At 45.2% G+C, this 17,599-nt stretch overlaps 2 protein-coding genes across 3 annotated transcripts in view; one reads left to right on the top strand and one right to left on the bottom strand.

Moving 5' to 3' along the window:
- DENND2A (DENN domain containing 2A) overlaps positions 1-13,639 on the bottom strand; it is a 61,840-nt gene extending 48,201 nt beyond the window's left edge. Inside the window, exon 1 of one of the 2 annotated variants that reach the window (XM_085322549.1) lies at positions 13,435-13,639. The gene's annotated coding sequence lies outside the window, so the exon portion shown is untranslated. The remainder of the gene's footprint in view (positions 1-13,434) is intronic. The other variant, XM_085322548.1, reaches the window with a different exon arrangement.
- The window catches only part of ADCK2 (aarF domain containing kinase 2), a 33,311-nt gene that overhangs the window by 2,181 nt on the left and 13,531 nt on the right, over positions 1-17,599 (top strand). Inside the window, exon 2 of the mRNA XM_085322540.1 lies at positions 760-907. Within this exon, the coding sequence (XP_085178666.1) occupies positions 760-907 (148 nt within the window). The remainder of the gene's footprint in view (positions 1-759; positions 908-17,599) is intronic.

Raw genomic sequence — 17,599 nt, 5'->3', positions numbered from 1 at the left:
TCATGAAAAAGCTGGTAAGCATCAAAGCACATGCARGGGAAGGGATGAAACTACATTGCTGGCAGACAGACACGGAATATTTTGCTTTTTCCTCACTTCTTCCCTTCAAGTACATTTATTGCCTACCATTTAACTATATAAATGGGAAACCAAGGTATACAGATTACAGTGAAAATTACCACTTGTTTAGAGTACAAGCAAGACTTGACTTTTCAGGTTGTTACAAGTGCAATTCTCACTGCCTTCACAAGCAGCTGCGGGGGCAGCCCCACTGTCTCAAGTGTGGCACCCAGAGCTGGGAACACATAACAGCATGCAACTGGCAGGGACGCTGCTCTAAGGGTTTGTCCAACATTGTAGAAAGCTCTGGGAAGAGGCAGACTGAGAAGGCTCTTAGTCATTTCCTCTTCATTACCTGCCAAATTAAGCAAGAATCCCTGCAGACATCAGCTTCTCTCACTACATTACCCTGATTCACCTCCAGAGCAGGTCCCTTCTGCTTCACTGAGTGAGGCCAAAGAAGTCTCAGATAAAAATCTGTGGCTGTGCCTTCAAGCCTGTGACCACTGTAGCATACATGCGTGGGGGAAATTTTAAAACTGTGTAGACACTAAACATTAGTAAAACATTAAAACTGTACAAACAGCCAGGCACTTTCCAACTCCTGAGTGCCTGACTTCACGCCTACAGAAATTGCATTCAGAGAACATGGATGAAGTTGCAACTTTGTGTCTGTTTGTTTGGTTGTTTGTTTTAAAGGCAAGCTGRAAAAGAAACACTGAAACTCCAAGGTAAGGCCTGGTACTGCTGCTCACAGGGGCTTATGAGACAGGCTGGATGCTTTGGCTCCACTGAGCAGACCTCCACCATCCGAGTTAGCAGAACAGCAGCAGCTCCAGGAGGACGGGTCAGACACTTTTCCAGAGGTATTGCACATACTTGTCAGCAGTAGAGGAACAGGAAGCTTCAAAAATAAATAAATAAATAAATAAATTCACAGGGTCCATTTCAGGCTCCCTACTCGCAAAAATCTTCTCTGATCTGTCCCTACCCCATTACTCTCAGCTCTTTACGTAAGGTCCTTGTCCATACCATTTTCCTTGCCTCCTTGGCGCCGGTCTTTGCTCCTCAGGTCTCCTCCTACCCAGACAGTCCTAATTTCTCTCTCTGAAGTCACTGTTCAAGTCTCAGTTTCCTCACCCACTCCTCGTCCCATGTTGCTCACACTTACTATCAGCTGCCTCAGCCAGACTCTCTCTGTCCCTTCTCATCCTCCTTTCTCTCCCCATCAYGCAGTCTTCTCTTCCCGAACACTTCAAGCATCAGACCTGCCCTCTCATATCACTCCTTAACAAGTCCTTGTTCATCCTTAGTCCTTCTTCATCCTTAGTCCTTCAGAATACCTTTCTTCAATCCCAAGGACTTGCTACAACAGCTCCTAGCTGCAGTCTCTTCATTGCCTTCCTCCTGTCTCCCTGCCCAAGCTAATGATTCCCCCAGATTTCACTGGCTCTCAGTCCTATGTCAGCCCCCAGCCCTGCCTCCCTGTTCAGACAGAGACAGCCTCCTCCRCACTCTGGGGCTCCTAGCCTTCAAAAATCTCCACCACTTAAGATACTTTAAAAACTACTTCCCTCCAGCTTCCAGTTTTCCTACATRCCCCCAGGCCTAGTTTCACCAAAACAAAGCTACCTAACATCAGATTAACAGTAYTTTTTGTCCACATTTACGTGTGCAGAATTTGAGGAGCTTTCATATTTGTCCCAGGTTTTAGATACCTGGTGACGGTTGAAACTATGTCTCTTTTCTAGTTAACATACTGATACACTGAACTCCGGGATACAGCCTTTGCACATGCATGTGCTTATCTGAGACAACACTTGCCCTATGCAGATRGTCTGCACTGACACACTGAAGATACTGGACTCATTTCATATGTGCATTTCTACTGCCAAAAGCCTGAGTAGATCCCACACTTTTCTCTCACYGCAATACCCCTGGCTGCACAATGTGGTATTTATTTCTTCAGAAGCACAAAGATAGCACCTTAATATCCCTATCATTGTCCCAGTTGCTCTTTTCCTTCCTTCCTAGGCCAGGCTTTGTCTCTTCTAGATAACAGTAAATCAAGCAGCTTCCAACTCTCTTCTGATGGGGTGCCAGAGGAATAACTGATGGCACATGGGAGTCAAGTTCCTAGTGGTCTAGTTCACTGTTTCTGGCGCTGAGACTTACAGGTCCTACTAAACCTCAGRAGTGTGTTCTGCCCCTCTGGTTAGGTGACCAACCTCGGCTGTGCACTACAGATGGGATGTATCAAATCACATACGATTCCCAGGTTGGGCCCCAGTGTTAGGGCTGTGATGACACAAGGCTCTGCTTGGAAAGAAGATAACCTACAGCAAAGAGAAGAGGGAAGCCAGCAGAAGCCGCTGCGGGCAATACTGCTTGGTCACCCTGGGTCTCAGCCACATCTTTGGGCCAGCCCTGTTCTATAATAAAGCAGTGGGACCCTTGAAAARACTGCTCTCATTCTCCTATATATCACTTCCCTCCACCACCAGTCTGTTGAAGTTTGTAGGCTGTGCTCCACAGGGGTAGTACGAGCATCACCTGCCTGGCACAGGGCACTGGAAAGGACACACATTCATGAAGGATGAAATCACTGAGGATTATAGCTACTAAAAATAGAAACCTCTGCTGAACATGTSCATGCTGAAATTTTATTCCCACAGAGACTTGGAAAAATTAAGGTGGAAATGACATAGCAGTGGCAAAGAACGCGTTCTTGATCCAAAGGGCACCCCATGCCACTAACATTTTGGTTCCAAAGCACAGGAATACTCTTAGCAAAAGAAAACCCTGATGTACTTTTTGAAGCAGGGGAAACAGCATATTTTTTTCCCCTAGCCTCATTATTTGAAATTGCTGAAACATTTTAGCTGGACGTTTTCAAAAGTCATTCACCCAGAGGCAAACGCTCAACATAGAAAACTGCAGATTGAAGCAAAAAAAAATGACCTGAAAACAAAGAATTGAAAATAAGGTCTTACAATGTGAACTGTGCCCTGTTAAAGGCGGGGCAAGTTKCACCCATTATTATTAAGCTTGTCCCACATTTGCCATTGTCTTATTTTCCCTTTGTTCTTCTCCCTAGATACATAACACACATACAGAAGAAAAGCTCAGCAACTCAAAGGGTATTTGACAACCCTCCTTTCCTTCAGACAACCACACCCTCAGTTGGAAACACAGCATTCCYAGGATTGGTGGTAGGATGTTACAGGACCATATCAAAAAACCAACAACATYTTTTTTCTTTTCTAATTCAATGTTCAGAAGCACTTGCTGATCTGTATTACTGCTTAGAAACATGGTAAGTCTTCACTTTGACAGTAGGTGAACAAATATTAAGGAAAAATTTACATGGAAAGGAGGAGATAGATTCAGGATTCCCAAATTGGCTTCTAAAATGAATTCTAAGTGGAATGTCAACCTAAGCTTTCTCAAAGGAAGTCATGAACAAAAACCAAAAAAAACAAAACAAAACAAACAAAAGATTTCCACGCGGAGAAACTGAGATGCTGAGAAGCAAAAGGCAGGAGCAGAGGACAGCTCTTCCATGCCAGTACATGTCAATAGTAAATCATCTCTGTGTTTCAGATCTTGTGTGTAAGTGAATGTGTGCACAGATCAAAACTGGTTAGACTGCTCAGCCCCTTTCAAAATGGGATAATATTTACTTACGCTCTACAGTCTAATATAGGAAGATCCAGTTACATTAAGCCAAGGCTGAAGAAGACATTAATGGTAAAACCTGGGTTACTGAAGCGAACGTGAGCTTGCTGCTGACATGAGCAGAGCCAGGGTTCATACCTGTTTGCCTTGACTTTGAAGCTACCTGCAAACAAGATGACTGTAATCAGTGTGGAAAAAACAATAGAAACATGGACCAGATTTACAATAGCAGACATTTGCCAGCAGAACTGTATTAGCCACGTGGAGAGGCAGGATCATTAACAGATGCCGTGGAACTGACTTAACTCTCCACAAAGATGCGATTATATAGACAAAAACACATTTCTACACCAGTACAGCCAAATTCTGTAGCTATTTTTACTCCTCTGATAGAAATGCTGTGCTACAAATACACCAGTACTTCTAAATCAGCAAACTGCTTCTAAAAAGCAGCAGAAAGAGTTATTATTATGCTTATAAGAAATGCGAACATTTGACAGCATAGGAAACAACCTGCCACTAAAGTATAGTGTTCAGCTCATGAATCACGTTTTCGATGTGGTAAGATAACCTCTGCTATTCTAGCATAAATGGGACCCAGAGAAGTCCCTTCAAGGAGCAACTCACAGTTTCCTGTCAGGGAGACAAATCAACTCACATAGAGAAAGGAAATGAAAGCACTAAAATGAAGAACTTCAACTTCTTCCAAGTTACCATCAGGGAAGACAAACCAAGCCTCAGCAAATCTCTCTCTTGGTGGCCTTCACCCTACAGGATGTTGACTCTTTCCCCTCCCGATGAGGGATCGGCACACAGCTTCCTGACGCGTCCATCACCACAACCTTGGGGCACCATCTGCTGAGCCCCAGGAGCTGCGTGCTCCAAGAGACCTTCCTGTACCAGCTCTGAGTCCATGACCTGCTGCTACGGTCTTTCTGCTGAGCATCAGAAAAGCAAAAAGTCACCGGTAGACTATTTTCACTCTGGAGACCCTGTTCTCTTGCTGAGTCTCCTCTTTTCCTCCCACCTCTACCCTCTCAAATACCTCAGCTACCACAAGAATGGCAGCGTCTCCCCCAGAAAGGAGCAGCACAGCCTACAGCACCCCCTCAGCCCACCCTCCCCGAYGGAGCCTGGGGAAGCTTATGAGCCGCTAAAAATTCACCCGTTGCCCACCACGAGGAGGAAACCTGCACAGCTCCAAAAAATGCCTCTGCAAAAAGGCTGCAGAGGTTGCAACTCTAGCTTGCATTTATTTATTTTTCCAGGAGGAAAGCTGCTGTGCGTGTGTGTGTTTGCACACGCGCCTACGCCTGTGCACGCGCGCTCACACACACACACACACACACACACACGCTGGTCAGGACAATAGGAAAAACGACACTGTAGCGAGGCTGCCAGGAAACAGTCAGCCATCTGCCCGCGTGGAGAGCGCTTTTCCCCCTCTCTTTTGTAATAAGAGGAATGTAGCTGCGAGAGCCGCCATCCGCCCCGCGCTGGGGAGGAAATCTGAGAGCCTGGGCCCTGCCAGGGGAAAGGAAGCGTGGGGGAGGGAGGGAGCAAGGCGAGTTGATGCGGTTAAGCGGGTCACTGCACTCCTGGCCAATAAAAACGGGGGGGGGGGGGGGGGGGGGGAATGAAGGGAGGGGAGAGAAAAAGAAAAAACCCACACTTTACTGTTTTTTCATACTTTTGTCATTGCTAAATCTCTTGAAAAAAAATTAATCGAACCAAAAAACCCAAACCCTCAGCCTGAAGTGGGATGCACGGGAGAGAGCAGCCCTTCCGCCTCCCCCTTGCGCTCTCCCACACGGCTGGATTTTCTCTCCCTCCCAAGCACCGGGAGGGATCCCAAGCAAAGAGACTGCCCGTTGCCACCGGCGGGCTCGGCGGCAGGAGGGCAACGCCACCCCTTGCGCTGACACCCTGGATAAGAACGCAAAGGAAAATAATAATAAAATAATAATAATAATCAAATCTCTCTCTCTCTCTCTGAACTTGTGCATCCACGATCCCTTCAGTGATCTGTCTTTTGGCAATCAGAACACAAGACGGTTTAGGGAAAGACCCTTTACTCTCTCCCAACCCAGGGCAAAGGGAAACAGCAAGCCTGCTGCTTGTAACTATGCGCACATTTTCCCCACAGGCTTTGGTACAGTTTCAGACTATACCAAAAAAAAAAAAAAAAAAAAGGATCTTCTCTTGGTACTTTTAGGCAAAAATGCTGGAAAGACAACAAGATGGCCAAGTGGCATATTTTTCTGCCACCTTGGTAGAAAAAACCCTGAAAACGCAGAAAACTGAAATTTTCAGAAGCGACAACATGACTTCAAAGACAAAGGCCCGTTTTCAAAACTGACTGAGGACTAGATTAAAAAAAAACGCAAAACCAGCTAACAGAATTTCAAAAACAAACAAGCAAAAAAATTGCAAGCACTCATTCCTTTCCCACTGGCTGCAAGAGGGCACGTTATTTAGGCATTTCTGTGGGGAAAAAAATCCACCCTTTCATGCACTTATGTACCTTTAAAGTTCTGGCACTTCCAAGGTATATCTACRTAGTCAAGCGCTGGATCCATCCAGCTATATGGAGCTGGCACAACTTGTTAGCATGGGACGTGCCTGAGCTAACGGTCCCAGTGCTCAGAACGCCTTTCCCAGAAGAACCGATTAATTCAGACRCAGTCTAAGTGTCCGGGCAGCTCGCCGCATGGACAGACCCACCCAGACGCTCCGCACCTGAGCGTGTCAAAGTCCCAGACCCAGACTGCCGCCCAAGGGTCCGAACCCCTTTCCACAACCACGCTCAGGTTCCTACTTTTAGCAGTCGCTTTTTGAACATTTTGCTACTCCTAAAACAAACCCAACTGTCAGCGCAGCACACTGAAGCCTTTTCCTTGCATGCTTCCCTCTTGGGTGGGAGGACAAGAGACGACGGGCACAAGCTGACACAAGRAAGGATATCAGCAAACGAGAAACTGGACATAAGGAAAAGCTTTTGGCCGTGAGGACACTAAAGCACTGAAACAGCACCGTGCTTTCCATCTTTGGAGGTTTTCAAGATCCAGCTGGACAAAACCCTGAGGAACCTGGTCTGAGCTCAGAGCTGACCCTGCTTGGAGCGGGAGGCTGGACTACAGACCTCCCACAATCCCTTCCAACCAGAATTATCCTATGATAACCTGGCATAAATCACTGTAAAAGAAAGCATTCACTCTTGGTTAARAAGAAGAAAAAAAAAATCACTGCAAACCCACTTCCTTTAAAAACACTATTACTAGGTGCCTTTCCTTCCCCCAAAGATTTCTTTTGTCTGTCATTTCTTAAAACTCTCCARCTGACCAGAAAGCAAGCAGTAAAACAGCTGCTAAAACAAGATGCAAAATTATGTTACTAGCAATGCATTTCTGTGATCTTTTTCCCCAGTGATTCTGCAGTACCTGATAAACTTCAGCCATTCTGTGAAAGCTATCAAGCATGAATCTACCAGTAAGACTGCCTTGACAAATACTGATGAGTGGTATAAATTCTCACTATTCTAGTAGAAAAAGAAAGTATTTGCTTCCCAAATTCATTTCACTTACAGAGAACATCAGGAGTTAAATTTTTAAGAAGCTTAAAAGTTATTTCATGTCTATTTTTTTTTCTAAAAAAGTGAGAAATCTTTGCCCCCCCCCCCTTTTTTTGCTGAAGCGTTTCTTTGGGTTTCTCATGGCAGAAAAYCTAGAAACTGGGGATTTATCAAACAGTCATGTATTGTTCGCTACTCTCCTCCAAGGGATGTGCTGAATGCAATGCATACTCCAGAGGACATTCATTTCTGTTGTGTACTCTCATATACATATATATATTTCAAATGTTTGATAATAAAGCAGAGTCGGAGAATCCATGCASAAATTCCTACATCGAGCCCTTATGTCCTGACCAAAGCAGAGCGTATTCTTACAGCAGCTTCCAACCCTGAGAAAGTGCATCCAAGTTTTGTATTCCAGGGTAACCACAAGGGCATACTCCACCCAAGATACTTGAATGTTGTCCTGGACCAGGCCCCAATATTGTTTATTGTGCACAGGAAAAGCTCATTACTACAAAGAAGCCAGCACGGAATGCATTTCACAAGGGCACGTTCTACACAACTCAAAACAAAATATCAAAGTAGGATACTGCTGAAGTCAAATCCTCTGCGGAAGCCCCTACCCCCCGAATGATTCAATAAACATCATCCGCTTTCATCTCGAGACTCAAACACCCCTTGTTTCCAACTTCCACCTCCAAGTTGAGGTGAAATCCTTGCTCTGCTGAAGGCACTGATGCAGCTCCAGTGATTTTGGTGTGGCTTGCTTCTCTCCTTCCACCCCCGCCATTCACATTCCCCTCATTTCTGCCCCCACCAGCACAAGGCCATGTAAACCCACACAGTGTCCCCCAGCTTCAATTTCATAAAACTTTACAGAGGGGACAAGGGTTTCCTGCAAGGGTTCATACAGCGTGAAGCAGAGCACAGAGGCTTCCCCAGGGTGAGGGAAAAGGTCTCCAAGAGCACAAGATAAGCCGCAGGAGACAGGCAGCCTCCACGGCCGTTCACCTGGCAGTCCAATCCTGATGATAGATGGGTTCCTCTGTGAAGTTCTCACTCTCCCACATCCAAGAAAAGCAAGCGTTATACATTCAGCTATAAAGGTCCTGCTCAGGAAAGAGGCTCTTGCATAAATATTCCCCCCCGCCACCGATGATGACTTTAGTAAATGTACATACACCATAGATTAGATACTATTAACGGGCCAGTTAGACATGCCTCACCAGAACCACTCTCTTCTATACGGAGGTAGAAGCTGCAGTATGTTGTTTCAATTATCCATGGCCAAACACAATGGATCTTCTGACAAAGACTACAGCTTCTTTATTGGCAATACAATTGGCAGACATTAATGGCAACGTAAACCTAAACTTGATCTTTCAGGGGAAATTCCCCTAACATTTTCTTCAACTAGAGGAGGCCCAAGAAGAGTTTATGTAATGCTGTACTTGATTTACTTCTTGGCTGGTAAAAAAAAAAATGTTTTGCATTCAAGTAGGCATTCTTCCTCCCATCTCTTCCATAAGTAATAATTCACACACTCACATTGGATAGCATTTACTTAAAAGTTGGTCATCCACTTCTCTTTGTAGGTCCATTACATTAATGTTAAAAAGAAAAATAAGATAGAGGAGAAATGTCAGCATTAAATATAGGTTACAAGAAACTGATTTTGCCTATACACATTTCCAGGCAAAAGCAATGTTAGAGATGCACTGTATTTTAAAATACAGTTATCCTATCAAACTAAGAAATCACTTTTCTTTAGATCTTCACTCAAATCTATATACTGACTTTTGATGACAGGTAAGAATGATGATGAACAAAAAATTAGTTCCATCTCTGGTCAAATGTTTGGTAAGACTTTTTTTGAAAATATTGTACATTGAAATAAGAGTAAGCAGTTTATACATTAAATATACTCCTAGGATACTTCAGATTAACATAATATCCTGTGCAGGAATTAAACCGGAACAACAGGCAGATCCACCTCCACTAACTCTGGACGTTCACATGAGCTAATCTTTTAGCTTCTGAGGAGGTGATTCATGCCCTAGAAGTACTCTCTTTTCCYGAGGTAGATGTCTCTCAAACTATTCCAGTGAACTGCACTGTAAAAGTGGGTTTTTTTTTTGTTTTTGTTTTTTTGTTTTTTTTGTTTTGTTTTTTTTTGACCAGAAAGAGTCCAGAAACTAATTTAGCTGGGCAAGATGGATCCCACTCACATACCTGAAACATAGCTGCACGGCCTCAGCAATTTAATTTGTATAAATCACAGGCATCTGAGTTTTGCTGGATGAATAAATTATTTATGATTTCTGATCAACTGAAATTGTTTTAGCCAAGTTCAAAACAAATTTGCAGTGTGGAGAGGGAAAAGGAGAAATATTTAAGAAAATGTTTGATGCAGTATAAAGACAACATACAGTTAGGTTCTTTATCTTGTAATGATGTTTCCTATCAAAATTTATCTAGATGTAGAGGAGGAGAGATTATACTCTCCTTCTAAAGGATCGAAAATATTTTCTTCAAGCCTCCCATCCTCCCCACCAAGTATTTTTTGGAATGGACAAAAGAGAGAATGAGAAAAAAGGGGCTACCTTGCTCTCCTCCATATAGGGTTTATTTATTTATTTATTTGAGCCACAAATGGAAAAAAGAAATATGACACCACCACTCCAAAATAACAACAAAAAACTCCATGCTCACGGTCATTGCTCAGCTAAAGCTAATGGAGCTACAACAGTTTACATTAGCTGAAGAAATGGTCTTGTGCTTCGAGTGACCTCATCCATGTACATCTCCCTGTACATTACCAAGTTTTGCTTCTTCTTTGAAGCAATTTCTTTAGAAAAGTTGCATCATACAGTCTTTTGCTTAATTCTGCATTCAAGTATTTCATTATAAAGCATACCAAAACCCCTTCTATAGCCGAATATTGTTCACAGGTTTTTTAAAAAATACATGTACAGCAGAGACAGCTGAACTACATAGGTCCTTCTGGAAAAAAGAATAGGTTGGTGATGACCTGTTTCCAGGCACTTTTGAAAGTTTCTTTCTACTTAAAAATAGAAAGAAAGAAAAACAGTGTAATCCAAGATCAGGCTTGATTTTTCAAAGAGCATATCTTCCCAGAGAGCCTGAAGTAAAAAGAAAACGTGAATGGAAGGCTGCCTTTAGTATGAATTAGCAGAGGGAGTGGGATCACATATGTAAATAGTTTTGTTTGAAGAACAGAAGAGCTAGAATTTTTATTTCTGCGGTGATTGCTGGTCAGAGTTGAAGTACTACACTGCTTTTATAGAGAGAGTCCTCTGTTTCTGATAAAATTTCCAGATTCCTTCAGATCAGAAATATTGCTTTCCCCATGCAAGCAAATATTAAGCAAGTGGGACATTAGGCAATCTATTATATGTCAGAATATGTTAGTTTAATAAAAAAAGAACTCAGTGAATTCTGACAATGTCTTATGAAATTTATGGCTTTTAGAGGCAATCTTATTTTTCCTTGAAATACACCCAGAAGCGTGTTTCTCTGACTAATGGAATGTAACAGAGAAACCCTTGGTTTCTCGCTGCATTTGTGTACACTAAATCTTCCTACAAAGTAAGTTTCCTACTGTGCAAACAAGAGGATACCCATGGGGCAAGCTTTAGCATAGACTAAGTGGCAATAGCCATCAGTATCTTTTCCCAAAGCAAGTACAGTAGTARTCTACGCTAGAGGTGACACAATGGCAAAACTTCAACTTGCAGTCACTCAGAATAATCTCAGGGGAAAGAGAGAGAAATCTGATGCAAAAAACAGTTACTGTAGTTACTGCTGATTTCCCAGTAGAAAATTGCTCAGTTCTCTCTCTGAGCCTGACAAAACCGAACAATGGAGCCAACTAGATCAGGGTTTCTTACATCATCTGGAAAAAGCTCAATACCTTACACATCCCTTTTCAGTAAGTTCGCAGAGTCCGGCTACAAATTGCTGCACATACAGCCTAACATGTCAGGGCAGGGAAAAAAAATAGATTCTCAATTATGGCCTGATCTCAAGCTCACTGAATTCATGGAAAAATTCCCATTGACTTCAGTAGACTGTGGAGGATGTCTCGGGGTGTTTTTGGCCAGATGTTGATCTCTGAAGTATAAAAGCAGAACACCACATGCGCTGGAGAAGACACTCAATTTTAGTAAGAGGCATTTCTCCTAACTAATATATGCCACTGAGCTCTGGATAACTCAAGCCTCAGCTCCTACCCAAAAGGAAATATAAAACCTGATTACCTCAAGTAGGATTCACAGCATGTTTCACAGTTGAAACATGCTGTATTTTTGCACACRGGATACGTATCCATCTTCGGCGGTGGGGGGGGGGAGGGAGCTTAATATTTTTCAGGAAAAAAAAGCTCCAATAGTCTGAAAAGTCTCTGGGAATTCTTCCCTTTTTAATTCAGATACACGCCAGAATGTTTCTCGTAAGGTGTTGCTTGGCTGACACTAGTGAGTGAAACTYGTATTTATGAGGTGCCCTAATGCTGCCCTGTGAAATTTGCCATTTCCCTCTGTGAAAATTGGCTCTCTCTATCATGAGAACACAATCCCCAAGGATAGGAAAAACAAGCCTCTTCACTGCTCTCCTCTGCAAACAGATGTGTGCACGTTCCCCAGCTCCGTAAGTCATGGCTGGCTTTTGGCAAAGAACCACAGCAGCTGCACATCTGCAACAGGGAAAAGCTTTCAGCAAAAGATACCGAGGGGGATTTTATCCTCCCCCCTCCTGCAAAGCAAGCTCAGCATTTGTTTCTCTCTAGATGACACCCTGATGGGTTGATTTAATCATTCACATATGCACGTCTATCCACAATGCCAGCAAAATACCAGTGCTGTGAAAGCATCTCACCTGAACTGCGTACAGTAATGTGACTTGTCAGCAAGAACTTGGCAAGAGTCTCACAGAGTATCAAGAGAAAGGCAACATGCGAGGACATCGCTGATATAAAATGATTCTCCTGAATACTACTGTGCATGCAAGAGACCATTTGTAATTAGAAAAACACCTCAGCAGGTGTTAAACTTTAAGCTGTGCTCGAAGGCCACTATCTTCAACAAGATTTAAGCTARTGTTGCATGAAGTCCAGTCTACACCTTCCTGAGCAGAAATGATGTGCTGAATTGGAAGCCCAGCTACTCTGCTGGGTGGACTTAAGCATGCTCTTCAAAATTCATGTTTGCTTGAATGATTTGCTGAACCAGGGGCACTGTACGAAAAATTTAAATGTAGAGGGATCACAAAAACACTTCATCACCTTTATTCCCAAAGAGAAATGTACTTAAAACACAGAGTATATAGCCATTTAAAATGATTCTGGTTTTAAAAAGCAATAAGCACTTGTCCCGAAAACACAGTTGTTCCAGCGGATTGCTGAAGTCCGCAGTAAGTTTTCTGAAAACCTAACTTCTGCACCTGAACTTGCTCAGAAGCCACCTTCTTTCTGGGATCTGCAGGACCAGGAGTCTCAAAGGCTGGCAGGGACCCTATACAAAAACTCTTTCATCCACTTCCAGTCAAGGYGGCATCTTTCCCCAGTCAAGCCACCCCTAACCATCATCAGCCCTTGGCACTTTAAGTGCCTGGGCCAGATTTTCAAATAGGCTCAGAATCAAGCTTTGGACTGCTTCACCAAGGCTGTATTTTCCACCAGGCACAGTCTCCTACGCAGGCATCTAACCAAGACAAGAGCTTTCCAAGTAAGACCAGCACCCTGTACTGTTCAGCAAGCCTAACTACTTATGCGATGCCCAGTGAGAGCCGGGCATAGGAAAATACAGCTGTCAGCATTTAACAGAGCCCATCTTCCCATGGCTCCCAAACCAGGCTGTTAGCTGTGCTAGAAGGAACAGGATCTGCGATACAAACTTCCACCAGCATCAGTGACACTGACTGAGAGGGAAGAGAAGATCTGCCATAGATAGAAGATGCCATAGTTAAAATAAAGTCCCTCCAGACCCTCAGGCTGGCTCAATCCAGCAACATCTACCCTGTTAAAGCCAGAGCACAGCACCAGCAGCAATTTGCAAGTCCCACCTTCAGGCATCGTACACAGAACCAACCGACGGCTAACTTACTTGTCCAGCTGCCTTGCTTTTGGCTCCTACTCTGATCTTCCACCACAAACTTTTAAATGATCCATGTCCCATACCCACGCTCCTGCGTGGGACCCAGTCAAAGGTGCACATGAAGCCGCCTGTGTGGAGAACCCGCTGGGACAGCCAGGCCCATCTGGTAGAGGCTTTTCTCTGAGTGGGTTGGTGTTTTTATTTTAACTCCCTCTGCTTCTGGGCCCCTCTCTGTCTCTCGCCCCTCCCATCTCCCTCTCTGCTCATGAGGAGAGAGTTTCCATCCTGGCTCGGGGCCAACGTATGTATGGGCAAAGGCAGTACTCAGGAAAAGCCATCTTCTGCTCCCTTTCATCGCATAAACATTGCTGTTTCCCAGCCCGAGAGGCCAGAACCGAGCGAGAGCTTTCGCCGCAGCACAGAGGGCCTGAGAACCGGCTATGCGGAGCCACGGGCAGGCGCCTGGGCCCGGCCGTGCAGTAACTGCCTCCTCTCCCAGGCCCGTCCCCAACTGCATCCCGGGACTTCACCCCAACCACCCCAGAGTCACCCTTCGGGTGGCTGCCACTTACACATCACCCTCAGCAAAGGACGAGCGGGGGGACAACGGAAAGAAGCCTCGCAGGAAATGTAAAGCAGACCCCGATTTATTCGCTGACTCTTAATACGTTTGATTACTAAAAAAAACAACCTTTAATCATCATTGCTACTATTATCTGCCCTCTTAAATTCCTGGAATTAGTATTAGGCTAGTTTTAGCTGGTTTTCTTAATCCAGGGAGGTGAAGAAGTATTGAAATAATAAATGAGTATTATACCAAAATTTGCAGCGTTCATTCCAGGAGTTTCAGCCTATGCTTGATTTCCCCTCAGTTTTACAGTGGAATATTACTACTTGAAGAAAAGACAGGAATGAAGTTATCAATATACGTTATCTAACTTAAGCAAAGGAGTCCTGAAGTTTCAAACTTCTTGTGAGAAAGATTTCTCATGGTCCCCCATTTTGGGTCTTCGTCCCACATAGATAGTATTCTATATCTAACCAACAAAGATGTCTAGGTGACAAATTTACCTCACACCAATACAAACCCAGGGTATTTCCAGCACATGATTATTCTTGCAGTAACCTGACCAGGGACTACTTATGGCACCAACCCCATCAGTCCTGCGTCTGTTGACCACAGACAGGAGTGCCCTGACCAGATTAGCTGGTGAGCCACGCGAAGGTTAGGATGGATTTTGAAAAGGGCTGGTATATAGCACCTCAACTAGTTACTTATTTAACATAGTGGTGATGCCTGTCAGTGCCATAGAGATAGCAGAGATCTCCAACTAGTCCTCAGCCTGTTCTGGGCCAGACTTCCACCCTTGGTTGTGACTCTACAGTTGAAAAGTCAGGTTATAGAGTGCTAACAGGTACAGGGACTGTGCTCTACAGCTTCTTCGCATTTAGATGCCCAATTTCAGAATCACCCATGGCCTCTACTGAAGCCACCATTTCAAAAGCACAGCCCAAAGCCAGACAGTGGACCCTGGAGTTCAATCCAACAGTGTGCCCAAGGCTAATCGCTGATACCAAAAGCGGTCCCACTCACTCTTCACTGAAACCACCAGCAAACAGCACACCATTTCAGCCTTTGCTTTCACTTCCAGTAGCAGTTGGTAAAGCCATTTAGAGATGAAGAACAGAGAAAAATCCCATGAACAAGATAATCATGCCATTGTCCTCTCCATTCCACTTCATAGACAAAATCAAGACAACATTGTCATTCTCATTGCCTTTTCTGGGTAAAACACTCCCCACAGACTGACACCCCTCAGACTCAATATTACTGAACCATATCTGGACAAGATCGAGCTCGTTCATTTACTTGCTTGAGTGCAACAGAGAATTTCTTTCAGGCAACATCCTGCTCCCTTCTTCCCTGCAGAGATTCTTCTCTGTCCTTAAGGAGCTGCTATGCAACTTAATTAAAAGTCTTATTTCAGCATTTCCTTTATAATGGAGGCCTCTTCCAGCCAGCTCTTGGGACCTTGCCAATAGACATATCAGCCACCAGTACTTAAATCCTTCCGTTAAAAAAATGCTTCCCTGAAGAGCTTACACCTCAGTTCTGGATGCCTAAGAGAGCCAATCACCAAAATTAACCAGCTTCAAGAACAGCTTAAGTGAGGTTCCACCCCATTCTCATGGGCTTAATAGCGGAGTAAGAAGCCTCTTCTCTAGCCTCCATTTAGAAGGGAAAAGGTTTGGTATAGTTCAACTCAGGAAATAAATCCCACGTGCTACAAAAGGAAGAGAGAATCTAGTGCCCTGGATGATGCATTCATGGGGATACAAAAGAACATGACATTTCTTGGGCAATTATGAAATGACTAACATCTCCCAATCTTAACAGTCTGGCTCTGTGGCATCAAGACCAGATTGGAGAACTTCTTAAACTTGGAGCAAGCTTTGCATTTGCCTCTGTGTCCCCAGAGTGCCCAACAAAACAAAGGTTTAACTCTAATCTAAGTTAGATATCTATATCATCAAGGATGATACACAAAATAACTCAACATGAAAGCTTCTACTGAATTTGCATCACTTCTGAGAAGTACAGCCTTGCAGCTTAAGTGGTCTTTATTTATTATCTGCTTGTCAAAATGAAAATTAGTAACAGACAAACATGCCAGGCATGGGAGAAAGATGAGCATACTGTAAGCACTTGAAGAAGAATCTAAATGCCCTTCTTGTTTTTGGAGAACGGAAAGCATCACGTGCTTCATCTTTACAGACAGAACGTCCCAAAAGACTTCCCAAGGCAGTGAACTGCAGACACCACCAAAAGAAGCACTTTGGGGCACTCAGTATCCACTTGTGGTCAACAAGGAGGATGGTGCTTGGGGATCAGCGCTGAAGAGAGCCAGTAGTTCTGCACTGCCTGTCAGGGCAGAGAACGTGCTGTGGGCCTACCCAGCCTTCAGCACAAAACCTGCTAGCCCACAGGCCAAGAGAGGTCCCAGCTGAGCTATAAATCTTCAGCCTGCTTTCTTATACCCCAGGTCACTCTAACGTCTTTTGTTTTCATTCTCTTTAATTTCTCAAAGAGACGCTCTGTTATCCTGGGAAATCTTGTGGCTTTCCTTTCATTTCCATACTTAAGAGTTTTCAGTTTTTTCCAGGTCTATCCCGAGGTGGTAAAAACCCATCTCACATGCTGAAACAACGCTGCCTAGACTATTAAAAAACAAAAAACAAACAAAAAACCACGCAAGCCCATAMACATTACCCTGATGACCACAATCCAGAACACAACACAAGGGTCAAGCAGAGGCACTCCTTTCTTTTGGCATGATGCGGCAGCGACTCGCTTTCTGGCGGATGAGAAAGGGAGCCAGTACACTTTGCTGGACTTCGCTGCCRCACACCAAGAGTTGTCAGTAAGGTAAGAGCCAACACAGAAAACAGCATTTTAATCCCTCAGCAACACCAGCTGCTCCCTTCCAAGTAGCAGTACTGCTGAAAGCCCCGAGGAAATCCCTCTGCTCCTCTCTCTGTCCTCCCTGCCGAGCTCCACCAGCCAGGASTACTCTCCTAAGAGCAACAGTCCTGCTTGGATGGTGAGAGCAAACGTGGCAGGGGACACCTCTGCGACAAGAACAGCTTCTGAGAAACCGGCCGGCCTGCCCGGGAACCAAACSGTGCTCTTGCAAAACGCTCCCCGGTCTCGGCCCTGCTCTGCGAGCGGACTGAACGTGCCGCGATCCGCTCCTTCGAGGTTCAAGCGCAGCCCACAGCAGCCGCAAGGCCCCAGTCCCGCGGCGGCCTCCCGCCCCGCACGGAGAGCTCCGCCGAGACCCGCTGGAAGCGCCTCCCTGAGGCACCTTGCGCGGCGCTTTCGGCGCCCCGAGGCCCGGCCAGGTAAGTCCCCCCGCGCCCCCTTCCCCGCCGCTCTCGCCGGGCTCCCGCCAGCCCCGGGTACCGCAGCGGGCGGGCACCGTGGCTCCCCGGGCCAGGTGAGCATCCCCGTGCGCGCCCTGCTCCAGCCAGGGAGCGAAGGGAGACCCGCGCCGCCCAGCGCCCCGGGGGCCCCCGAAGGCGGCGGCTCGGCGGGCGCCTCCCGCGCTTTACCCCAGCCCGCCGGGCCGGGCCGGGCCGGGCGGGGCGGGAGCGCCCGGCCAACGGCCGCAAC

This window comes from Rhea americana, unplaced genomic scaffold (assembly GCF_003343005.1).
Source record: "Rhea americana isolate MKP2758 unplaced genomic scaffold, rheAme1 scaffold_79, whole genome shotgun sequence".
Classification (NCBI taxonomy): Eukaryota; Metazoa; Chordata; class Aves; order Rheiformes; family Rheidae; genus Rhea; species Rhea americana.
The sequence above is the reverse complement of the archived record's forward strand: the minus strand, read 5'-3'. Positions and strand labels throughout refer to the sequence as shown.